At 35.1% G+C, this 12556-nt stretch overlaps 1 protein-coding gene across 9 annotated transcripts in view; it reads right to left on the bottom strand.

Moving 5' to 3' along the window:
• The window catches only part of MYO16 (myosin XVI), a 717368-nt gene that overhangs the window by 182188 nt on the left and 522624 nt on the right, over nt 1-12556 (bottom strand). For all 9 annotated transcript variants that reach the window (XM_054529223.2, XM_054529222.2, XM_054529219.2 and 6 more), the window contains one exon: nt 7185-7385. In XM_054529223.2, coding sequence (XP_054385198.1) covers nt 7185-7385 — 201 coding nt within the window. The remainder of the gene's footprint in view (nt 1-7184; nt 7386-12556) is intronic.

Below are 12556 nucleotides of genomic sequence, written 5' to 3'. Positions count from 1 at the left end.
CTCCAGAAGTAATCAACCCTGCCAACACTTGACTTTGAACTTCTATCCTCCAGCACTGTGAAAAAATAAATCTCTGTTGTTTTAAGCCACCCAGTCTACGGTACTTGGTTTTGGCAGGCCTAGGAAATTAATATGCAGCTGTACAATCTTTGGTGAATCACTGAACTTCACCAAGGCTTATTTACCTGGAAAACGGAAATAGTAATATTTATATCCAAGAACGTGGTGACAATGTCACAGAAGTACTTTGTAAACTGGAAAATGTCATGCAAGCTTCAGGAATCATTATTGATTAGGGCAAAATGAGATCAAGGAAATTTAGGTCAGGCCAAGAACTTGATCTGAAGGAAGATGGATAGGATTTGGATGTTCCAGGTAAGGAAAACCACATGCAAAAACCTGAGACAGAGAAGTGTAGGAATCACTTAAAAACGAATCAAATGTGGCAAGGAAATTCTACAGTGTTATCTGATAAAACTACTACTCTTATCATCTGTCAAGATGAACCAGTAAATACTTTATGGTTTCCTAGGATGGCTGCAACAAATAACGAGTTAGGTGGCTCAAAACAAGAGAAAAGTGTTCCCTCTCACCACTGGAGGCCAGCACTCTGGAATCTGGCCCACCCACACCGCCAGAGGCTCAAGGGGTGGATCCTTCCTGCCTCTTCCAGCTTCTGGGAGTTCCAGGTGTTCCTTGGCTCCTGGCTGCTTCAATACCTCCTGCTGTGGTCACATGGCCTCCTTCTTTTCTCTCAAATCTCTCTCTGCCTAACTTTTAGAGTAGGTTTTGGACGTAGAGACCACCCAGATAAGCCAGAATCATCTCCTCATCTCAAGATCTGTAACTTAATTATATAAATGAAGACCCTTTTTCCAAATAAGATCATATTCACAGCCTCCATGAATGGGGGCCTGGAAATATTTTCGGAGGGCTCCCGTTTAGCCCATTATAATGCATAAGCATTTGTGGGGAGAAGGAGCTGAAACAGAGATGCATCATCTTAGGTGTAAGAACAACATCACCAACTTGTTGCCTATAAACCATTCAGACCAATCACAATGGGATGCTTATCTGAGATCCAAAGAGATTCACTTCATGTTAATATAAATTTTCATAAAAAACAACTTTCAGACAAAGATCCTACGAGCAGACAACAAACAAGGCTCATATAGGTAGGTGTCATATATTGTATAACTATTACTTTTGACCTACATTTTCATTAATGCAATTTTTATTACTTAATGTTGTTTTACTATCTCCTAATCTATTTGCTCATCTCACATCAAAATTTAGGAACTTAAAAATACTATTTCTTACTAGAGCTAGTTTAGAATCACCTTAATGGAAATTTAACTTTCCTAAGAGCCAATGTCTTTCACCGAACCATAATTCTTTCTTCCTTCAAGAATCTTAATTTTAATAGCCAATAAAATTAGACACATTTCTGAATTTAATGCTTATCCATCATGTAAATCATCAGACTTTTAAGAGCAGCCCCTATAAGTGATAATCCCATATATGATTTAATATTTGCTAAAACAAATATCTAGCCAAAAAACCCTACAAGCCTTCTTTAATTCAGATTCATGCTCATTAATGAGACTGTGTTAATATTTCATGTACAGCCTCTTCCCATTTACTTTAAAATATTTCTGTAATGGTGATTGGAAAATATACTGTGCTCCTATGAGTAATGAAAAATTCAAATGTGTTTAGAAAAGATCTCCAGCTATAATTTAAATAATGTTGCTTAAACATTTCTAAAAGCACCTCAGAGCCTCTGTTCCAAACAAGACTCTGAAGCGTGGCTGGTCTTCCTGGTCAGAGCTTTCAGGACAGGTGAGTCCCTCCAGGTGGGGCTGGATGCCAGTATCATCCAGGAGTAACAATTATCTTTCCTATGAAATGTAATGAATTTCCAGTAAAAAGACCAGGTAATCCCATCATGGAGGAGCAAGTGGTGATGAAGGAGATACGTTCTACCCCATCAGTCTGGCCAAAACAGTGGCAACAAAGCCAAGAACCCCAGGGCCATTGAGCTCTCGCTTGGGGCCAACTTTACTATCAGAGAGCTATTTAGCAATGTTCCTCCTATTGTCCAAACTAGACTTGCATGTTGATTTCAAATCAGTTAACTTTTTCTACTTGTCTTGATTTATAAAATTCAGAATGTGTTGCTGCTTTTTTTGAAACTGCAATAGCTCACAATTTAAGTGTATGTGTCTACATTTGATTACTCAAATGGCATATGGCTTGACATATTGCCACAAATTACATATAATCTATACTGAACATGTGAATGAGTCCTCAGGGAGTCTTTTGGCTAAGACTCATTAGTACATCTCAGTACAATAAAAGAGTTTTATAAAACCACAAAACTGACTCCCATGATAAAAATCTTGCTTAAAAAATAAAGGTGATTTTAAAGGAACATTCATGTTTCCACAGCAGTTTAGGCTGTGCACCAACTAATCAATTGGTTTTTCTCTGTTTTGCTTTATTTCTATCAGAACTCAGCAAAATAATTACACTGACTTAAACTTAGTCGATTTCCCAAAAATTTTCTAAAAATATTTGAAACTAAAAATGGAAATTTTAAGTGAATGTACAACAATTTTTTAAACTGAACATAAAATAATTTAAAAACTATTATTCCAAAGCACATTTCCACTGACTTTAATGCAATTAGCATTTATTGAACATCTAGTGCTTCTCCAATACACAACACAAACAGACTCAGAAGGCACATCAAGTACATATCCGCTTACAATCACTTCCATAAAACCTTAGGAAAAGTAATTTCCTGAAATCATCATACCTCATTGTAAATTCTAAAATACTCCCTATGAATTCAACAAATATTTACTATGAAGAAAATATAGCCTGAAAAATAGAAATACAAGTCTAAGATTGCTGTTTTCCTAAAGAATTTGTAATAGTGAAATCTCTCAAATTCAAAGAACGTGAATTATATTTAATTATATTTAAAATGTATATATTTTTATAGTTTATGTATATAAATTTCTATTTAAATATATGAGAATTTATATATAAATGTAAATATATACATATGCACTGTATATAATAATATTTCTATACATATAGAAATATATACATATATAAATATGTAGTATATATTTATATAAATATATTTATATTTTGTATTTATATATTTTATATTTATATATGTATTGATTAAATATATAAGTATTTAATAAAATTTAATAAAGTTTATATTTATTGAAATATAAATATTTAATAAATGCAAATATAAATATATGTATATAAATGTAGAATATGCATATAATATGTATATAAATATATACATATACTTGTATATATAAAATACACGTATATATGTATATATACGTATATACGTATCTATACACATATATTTGTATATACATATATACGTATATATGTATATATATTTGTATATATGTATATATATACACGTATATACGTATATATGTACATATATGTATATATGTACATATATACATATATGTACATATGTACATATGAACATATATGTACATATGTACATATACACATATATGTACATATGTACATATGTGTATATATGTATACGTATACATATGTGTATATATACGTATATATACATATATACACATATGTATACATATATACAGATATCTGTATATATTTGTCTATATTAATATATACGTATATCTGTATATATTTGTCTATATTAATACATACGTATATCTGTATATATTTGTCTATATAAATACATACGTATATCTGTATATATTTGTCTATATTAATACATACGTATATCTGTATATATTTGTCTATATTAATACATACGCATATCTGTATATATTTGTCTATATTAATACATACGTATATCTGTATATATTTGTCTATATTAATATATACGTATATCTGTATATATTTGTCTATATAAATATATACGTATATCTGTATATATTTGTCTATAAAAATATATGTATATCTTTTGTACATATAAATATATACGTATATCTGTATATATTTGTATATATAAATATATACATATATTTGTATAGTCTGTATATTTATATATACAAATATATACATTTATACCTTTATATATAAATACATACGTGTATTTGTATATATAATAATATATACATATATTTATATCTGTATATATAATAAATATATACATTTATATTTGTATATTATAAATATATACATATATTTGTATATATAATTATAAATACATACATTTATATTTGTATATAATTATAAATATATACATATATTTGTATATATAATTATAAATATATACATTTATATTTGTATATAATTATACATATATACATATATTTGTATATATAATTATAAATATATACATATGTTTGTATAATTATAAATGTATACATATATTTATATATGTATATATAATTATAAATGTATACATATATTTGTATACATAATATATAAACATATACTTATATTTGTATATATAATATATAAATATATACTTATATTCGTATATATAGATATACTTATATTCATATATATAACATATATACTTATATTTGTATATATTATATATACTTAGATTTGTATATATAATATATAAATATATACTTACATTTGTATATATAATATATAAATCTATACTTATATTTGTATATATAATATATACTTACATTTGTATATAATATATACATATATCTTTATATTTATACATAATATATACATATATCTTTATATTTATATATAATATATACATATATCTTTATATTTGTATATATAATACATACATATATACATATCTTTATATTTGTGTATATAATATATACATGTATACATATCTTTATATTTGTGTATATAATATATACATGTATACATATCTTTATATTTGTATATATAATACATACATATATACATATATGTATATATTATGTATATATAATATATAATATATACATATATGTATATATGTATATATTATATATACATGTTTATATTTGTATATATATGTTTTTCATATATATAGCATACATATATACACATATACATTTTATATACATATAAAATCCTCCATGGATTTCCTTCTGATGTGCCACTCACCACCCCAGCCTTCTTCTGAGACCGTGCCACTCTAATGCCTCTCAAAGCTCCTCTTTAGCCTAACTACCACATCACCCAGTACATTTCCTATTGACCCCTTTTCTTCATTTCACTTGCTTTCTATGATACTAATATCTCCTGTATCAGGCCCTCTGCGTTTTTGTTTTTATTGCTTCATCCTCCTACTTTGTCTAAAAATACTTAATGAGTTAACAGTGTCAAGAGGACAAAGCCCTTGGCTGTACATGCATGTTTACTCATGATTTGGCCCAACCCAATCTTTTTAGACATGTCACCTACCGCCCTTTCTACCCTGAACTGAACTTCTGACAGAACTTCCCAAATACTAGGTAGGTACTATGTTGTAATGGCATCGCCCATCCATCCTTGTTGTTGCCTGTACCACCGAGGCTGAAAAGGAGAAGCCTGCCCTCCACATAGCCTTGCACTGGGATCCAGTTGCTCTTTAGCTTCCACCAGTCTGTTGTGATGGCACAAGACTTAGAAGTAGATGTAGAGAGAAGCACGCTGCTGCTGCTTCTGCTGTGTTAGCTGGTGAGCCTCCGTGAAGATGATTTTCCCTTGCAGTGGGAATCTCCAGGTCTAGTCCCTCACTCCTTTGATGCTGAGTGCTAGGGTTTGCACACCCTACCTGTGCAGGTGGGAGCAGTAACAGTAACTGTAGCAGCAGCTTCTTAATTTGGCTAGCGGCTTCCTGATCTAAGATAAGGCTGTAACTGTCTTAGTAACTCTGTTCTGTGGTGTGCTTTTAATGTCATTCCTGAAAGTTCAACTTAGAGTCTCCCAATGATTATTTTCTCAAACTATATTATTTTCTACTTAAATAAGTAGAGTGGATTCTGTCCTATACAACTGAATCCTGAATCAAAATTCTATGTCTTTACAAGAATGTCCCCCCTCTCTTTTATACTTAGTGAGCTCTCAATCACCCTTGAAGGTCTGGGTTTGGAAAGCATCTACACATTTTTTAAGCCATGAATTGCTTCCTTCCCTATCATAATATATACATTTGCTGATATTATTATATCAATGTAATACATTATTCATATTAATATTTGTTCATTTGCCTTTCCCTATTCGAAGCTGAGATATTTGAAGGCAAGGAATAGGCTTTGCTCATCTTTGATTCTCAAATGCTCCTTCTTTGGCATAAGGCAGAGTCTGGAAACACTGGTAGAAATGAACTGAAATACACTGTAAGACAGCGGTGAGAGATTTTACCCTCTAGCACGCCATCTGTACTAAGTGAGGTCAAAGGAGTAAGAGTAGGAGACAGAGAGCTGTACATGCAAAAGCAGAAGACACTACAGCTGGGATTTGGACTGAGGATAAACGAACATGGATTTAATACTGAAAGTTGGATAAAATTTGATCTTGTTAAGAAGACAAGGAGGATATATCAAGCTTAATGTAAAGGAGTTTAAGGGAGGCTGAAAATGCAGAAACAGTGAGTGGATTAGAAAAATAACCTGAACAGAGATCTTGCACAGGGGAGTTCTGACAGGTAAGATATGGAAAAAAATTATGATCAGCTTGGAGAAACCTGATATTAGCCTAGACTAAGGAGAATGATCATTTTTATACAAGAGGAAGTCCTTGAAGGTGTTGAAGTAAGAAGCATGTTTTACAAACCTGGTTAGAGAATTGGGAAAGATCTGAGAGAGTGGCTTTCTTTCTTCCTTAAGTTGACATGCTTTAATAAAAAATACTTTAATACTAAAAACTATATTCAAGGCAAGAAAACTCAGATGTCCAATGTTCATCTGTATTATGAATATTCCAAAGTTTATAGCAGAGCTCTTTGTATTAAACCCAGGGATCCTTTGCTCATATAAAGTTATAATTCTAGAAACATTTTGAGAAGGCCCACACAGCGTGCGTCATCATTCTGAAGATGTTAATTCCTCATCAGGCTAAAAGAAAATCACTTAGAAAAGTACATGTTGTGGGTTGTTCATCCAGCTTCCATTTATCCAAATAATACACCTTAAAATATCAATAACTCTAGAACTTGTCCCAAGGACCTTTGATCATTAGTGCACATGAAAAATTACGCAGTTCTGGCCACTTACCCTTCCTGCATAGTGCATGATGGTGAAGGCTGTACCGTGGTCTTTGAGGGCAACATTCCCATTCCCATCCTTCATGGGGGAGTACACTGCATTTGTGTTTGAGGATTCTAGGAGACTTTGTAGCTTTTTTGGAAAATTTGATTCCAGTGACCAAATCATTTGACTTTCTTCATCCAATAAGTTGAGAAATCCAGATGGCTTCTAAGAGTTAAGAAGAGATGGGGAGTTGTTTTGTCTACTACTTAGTTTGATATTTTTGTTATTTTTCAAGCATGCTTGTTTATATTTTTGTTAGACTCATATAGACACTCAGAAAATGAATCAGTCTTTACCTTAATACATTTCTATTTCTGCCCCACCACCTAGCAGGGCTCTGATGTAAAGTAGGCCCCCAATAATATTTATCAAATTAATGTACAAATAAGTAAAAAATGTATTCTAATGTCATTAAAATACTGTAGTTATTTAAAAAGCACATTTTCATCTTAATAAGAAAAATAAAATTTCAGACTACAGGAAAATTATCATTTTTCTTGACCTATTGTCCATATAAAATATGCCATACTTATGATGAGACAAGAAACTTATCAAAAAATAAAGCTCATCATGATGTTAAGTCATAAAAATTATGGCAAAGCTGGGTGCAGTGGCTTAGGCCTACAATCCAAGCCCTTTGGGAGGCCAATGAAGCCAGGTCACTTGAGCTCAGGAGTTTGAGACCAGCCTGGGCAACATGGTAAGACCTCATCTCTATTTAAAAATAATAATAATACAGAAATTAGCTGGGCATGGTGATATGTGCCTGTAGTCCCAGTTTCTCAGGAGGCTGAGGTGAGAGGATCACTAGAGCCCAAGAAGTGGAGGTTGCAGTGAGCCACGATCATGCCACTGCACTCCATCCTGGACAACAGACGCAACCCTGCCTCAAAAAAAAAAAAAAAAAAAAAAAAGAGTATGTCCAAGATGGCCGAATAGGAACAGCTCTGGCCTGCAGCTCCCAACGTGACTGATGCAGAAGACAGGTGATTTCTGCATTTCCAACTGAGGTACATGGTTCATCTCATTGCAACTGGTTGGACACTGGGTGCAGCCCATGGAGGGCGAGCTGAAGCAGAGCGGGGCATCACATCACCCAAGAAGTGCAAGGGGTTGGGAGATTTCCCTTTCCTAGCCAAGAGAAGCTGTGACAGACTGTACCAGGAAAATTGGGGTACTCCTGCCCAAATATTGTGCTTTTCCAATGGTCTTAGCAAATGGCACACCAGGAGATTATATCCCATGCTTGGCTCAACAGATCCAATGCCCACAGAGCCTTGCTCACCACTAGTCCAAGATGGAACTGCAAGGCGGCAAGCCTGGCTGGGGGAGGGGTGTCTGCCATTGCTGAGGCTTGACTAGGTAAACAAAGCGGCCTGGAAGCTCAAACTGGGTGGAGCCCACCATAGCTCAACAAGGCCCGCCTGCCTCTGTAGACTCCACCTCTGGGGGCAGGGCATAGCTGAACAAAAAGCAGTAGAAACTTCTGCAGACTTAAACGTCCCTGTCTGACAGCTCTGAAGAGAGCAGTGGTTCTCCCAGCACGTTGTCTGAGCTGTGAGAATGGACAGGCCACCTCCTCAAGTGGGTCCCTGACCCCGTGTAGACTAACTTGGAGACACCTCCCAGTAGGGGCCAACTGACACCTCATACAGCTGGGTACCCCTCTGAGACAAAGCTTCCAGAGGAAGGATCAGGCAGCAATATTTGCTGTTCTGCAATATTTGCTGTTCTGCAGCCTCTGCTGGTGATACCCAGGCAAACAGGGTCTGGAGTGGACCTCCAACAAACTCCAACAGACCTGCAGCTGAGGGACCCAACAGTTTGAAGGAAAACTAACAAACAGAAAGTAATTGCATCAACATCAACAAAAAGGGCATCCACACCAAAACTCCATCTGTAGGTCACCATCATCAAAGACCTAAGGTAGATAAAACCACAAAGATGGGGAGAAACCACAGCAGAAAAGCTGAAAATTCTAAAAACCAGAGTGCCCCTTCTTCTCCAAAGGATTGCAGCTCCTCACCAGCAACAGAACAAAGCAGGACGGAGAATGACTTTGATGAGCTGAAAGAAGTAGGCTTCAGAAAGTTGGTATTAACAAACTTCTCCGAGCTAAAGGAGGATGTTCAAACCCATCTCAAGGAAGCTAAAAACCTTGAGAAAAGATTAGACGAATGGCTAACAAGAATAACCAGTGTAGAGAAGACCTTAAATGACCTGATGGAGCTGAAAACCATGGCATGAAAACTACGTGACGCACGCACAAGCTTCAGTAGCCGATTCAATCAACTGGAAGAAAGGGTGTCAGTGATTGAAGATCAAATTAATGAAATGAAGTGAGAAGAGAAGTTTAGAGAAAAAAAAGAGTAAAAAGAAATGAACAAAGCCTCCAAGAAATATGGGACTATGTGAAAAGACCAAATCTACATTTGATTGGTGTACCTGAAAGTGATGGGGAGAATAGAACCAAGTTGGAAAACACTCTTCAGGATATTATCCAGGAGAACTTCCCCAACCTTGCAAGGCAGGCCAACATTCAAATTCAGGAAATACAGAGAACACCATAAAGATACTCCTCAAGAAAAGCAACCCCAAGACACATAATTGTCAGATTCACCAAGGTTGAAATGAAGGAAAAAACTCTAAGGGCAGCCAGAGAGAAAGGTCGGGTTACTCACAAAGGGAAGCCCATCAGACTAACAGTGGATCTCTCGGCAGAAACCATAAAAGCCAGAAGAGAGTGGGGGCCAATATTCAACATTCTTAAAGAAAACAATTTTCAACCCAGAATTTCATATCCAGCCAAACTAAGCTTCATAAATGAAGGAGAAATAAAATCCTTTACAGACAAGCAAATGCTAAGAGATTTTGTCACCACCAGGCCTGCCTTAACAAGAGCTCATGAAGGAAGCACTAAACATGGAAAGGAAGAACCAGTACCAGCCACTGCTAAAACATGCCAAATTGTAAAGACCATCAATGCTAGGAAGAAACTGCATCAACTAACAGGCCAAATAACCAGCTAACAGCATAATGACAGAATCAAATTCACACATAACAATATTAACCTTAAATGTAAATGGGCTAAATGCCCCAATTAAAAGACACAGACTGGCAAACTCAATAAAGAGTCAAGACCCATCAGTGTGCTGTATTCAGGAGAGCCATCTCACATGCAGAGACACACATAGGCTCAAAATAAAGAGATGGAGGAAGATCTACCAAGCAAATGGAAAACAAAAAAAAAGCAGGGGTTGCAATCCTAGTCTCTCATAAAACAGACTTTAAACCAACAAAGATGAAAAGAGACAAAGAAGGCCATTACATAATGGTAAAGGGATCAATTCAACAAGAAGAGCTAACTATCCTAAATATATATGCACCCAGTACAGGAGCACCTAGATTCATAAAGCAAAGTCCTTAGAGACCTACAAAGAGACTTAGACTCCCACACATCAATAATGGGAGACTTTAACACTCCATTGTCAATATTAGATCAATGAGACAGAAAATTAACAAGGATATCCAGGACTTGAACTCAGCTCTGCACCAAGCAGAACTAATAGACATCTACAGAACTCTCTACCCCAAATCAACAGAACACACATTCTTCTCAGCACCACATCACACTTATTCCAAAATTGACCACATAATTGGAAGTAAAGCACTCCTCAGCAAATGTAAAAGAACAGAAATCACAACAAACTGTCTCTCAGACCACAGTGCAATCAAATTAGAACTCAGGATTAAGAAACTCACTCAAAACCGCTCAACTACATGGAAACTGAACAACCTACTCCTGAATGACTACTGGGTAAATCACGAAATGAAGGGAGAAATAAAGATGTTCTTTGAAACCAGTGAGAACAAAGACACAACATACCTAGAATCTCTGGGACACATTTAAAGCAGTGTGTAGAGGGAAATTTATGCAATAAATGCCCACAAGAGAAAGTAGGAAAGATCTAAAATCGACGCCCTAACATTATAACTAAAAGAACTAGAGAAGCAAGAGCAAACAAATTCAAAAGCTATCAGAATGCAAGAAATAACTAAGATCAGAGCAGAAGTCAAGGAGATAGAAACACAAAAAACCCTTCAAAAAAATCAATGAATCCAGGAGCGGGTTTTTTGAAAAGATCAACAAAATTGATGGACCACTAGCAAGACTAATAAAGAAGAAAAGAGAGAAGAATAGAACAGACACAATAAAAAATGATAAAGGGGATATCACCACTGATCCCACAGAAATACAAACTACCATCAGAGAATACTATAAACACCTCTATGTAAATAAACTAGAAAATCTAGAAGAAATGGATAAATTCCTGGACACATACACCCTCCCAAGACTAAACCAGGAAAAAGTTGGATCACTGAATAGACCAATAGCAGGCACTGAAATTGAGGCAATAATTAATAGCCTACCAACCAAAAAAAGTCCAGGACCAGATGGATTCACAGTCGAATTCTACCAGAGGTACAAAGAGGAGCTGGTACCATTCCTTCTGGGACTATTCCAATCAATAGAAAAAGAGGGAATCCACCCTAACTCATTTTATGAGGCCAGCATCATCCTGATACCAAAGCCTGGCAGAGACACAACAAAAAAGGACAATTTTAGACCAATAGCCCTGATGAACATCGATGCGAAAATCCTCAATAAAATACTGGCAAATCGAATCCAACAGCACATCAAAAAGCTTATCCACCATGATCAAATGGGCTTCATCCCTGGGATGCAAGGCTGGTTCAACATACACAAATCAATAAGCATAATCCATCACATAAACAGAACCAAAGACAAAAACCACATGATTATCTCAATAGATGCAGAAAATGCCTTCAACAAAATTCAATAGCCCTTCATGCTAAAAACTCTCAATATACTAGGTATTGATGGAACGTATCTCAATGAGAGCTATTTATGACAAACCCACAGCCAATATCATACTGAATGGGCAATAACTGGAAGCATTCCCTTTGAAAACTGGCACGAGACAGGGATGCCCTCTCTCATCACTCCTATTCAACATATTGTTGGAAGCTCTGGCCAGGGCAATCAGGCAAGGGAAAGAAATAAAGCGTATTCAATTAGGAAAAGAGGAAGTCAAATTGTCCCTGTTTGCAGATGACATGATTGTATATTTAGAAAACCCCATCGTCTAAGCCAAAAATCTCCTTAAGCTGATAAACAATTTCAGCAAAGCCTCAGTATACAAAATCAATGTGCAAAAATCACAAGCATTCTTATACACCAATAACAAACAGAGAGCTAAATCATGAGTGAACTCCCATTCACAATTGCTACAAAGAGAATAAAATACCTAGGA

The sequence above is a fragment of the Pongo abelii genome, chromosome 14, assembly GCF_028885655.2.
Source record: "Pongo abelii isolate AG06213 chromosome 14, NHGRI_mPonAbe1-v2.0_pri, whole genome shotgun sequence".
NCBI classification, from domain to species: Eukaryota; Metazoa; Chordata; class Mammalia; order Primates; family Hominidae; genus Pongo; species Pongo abelii.
The sequence above is the reverse complement of the archived record's forward strand: the minus strand, read 5'-3'. Positions and strand labels throughout refer to the sequence as shown.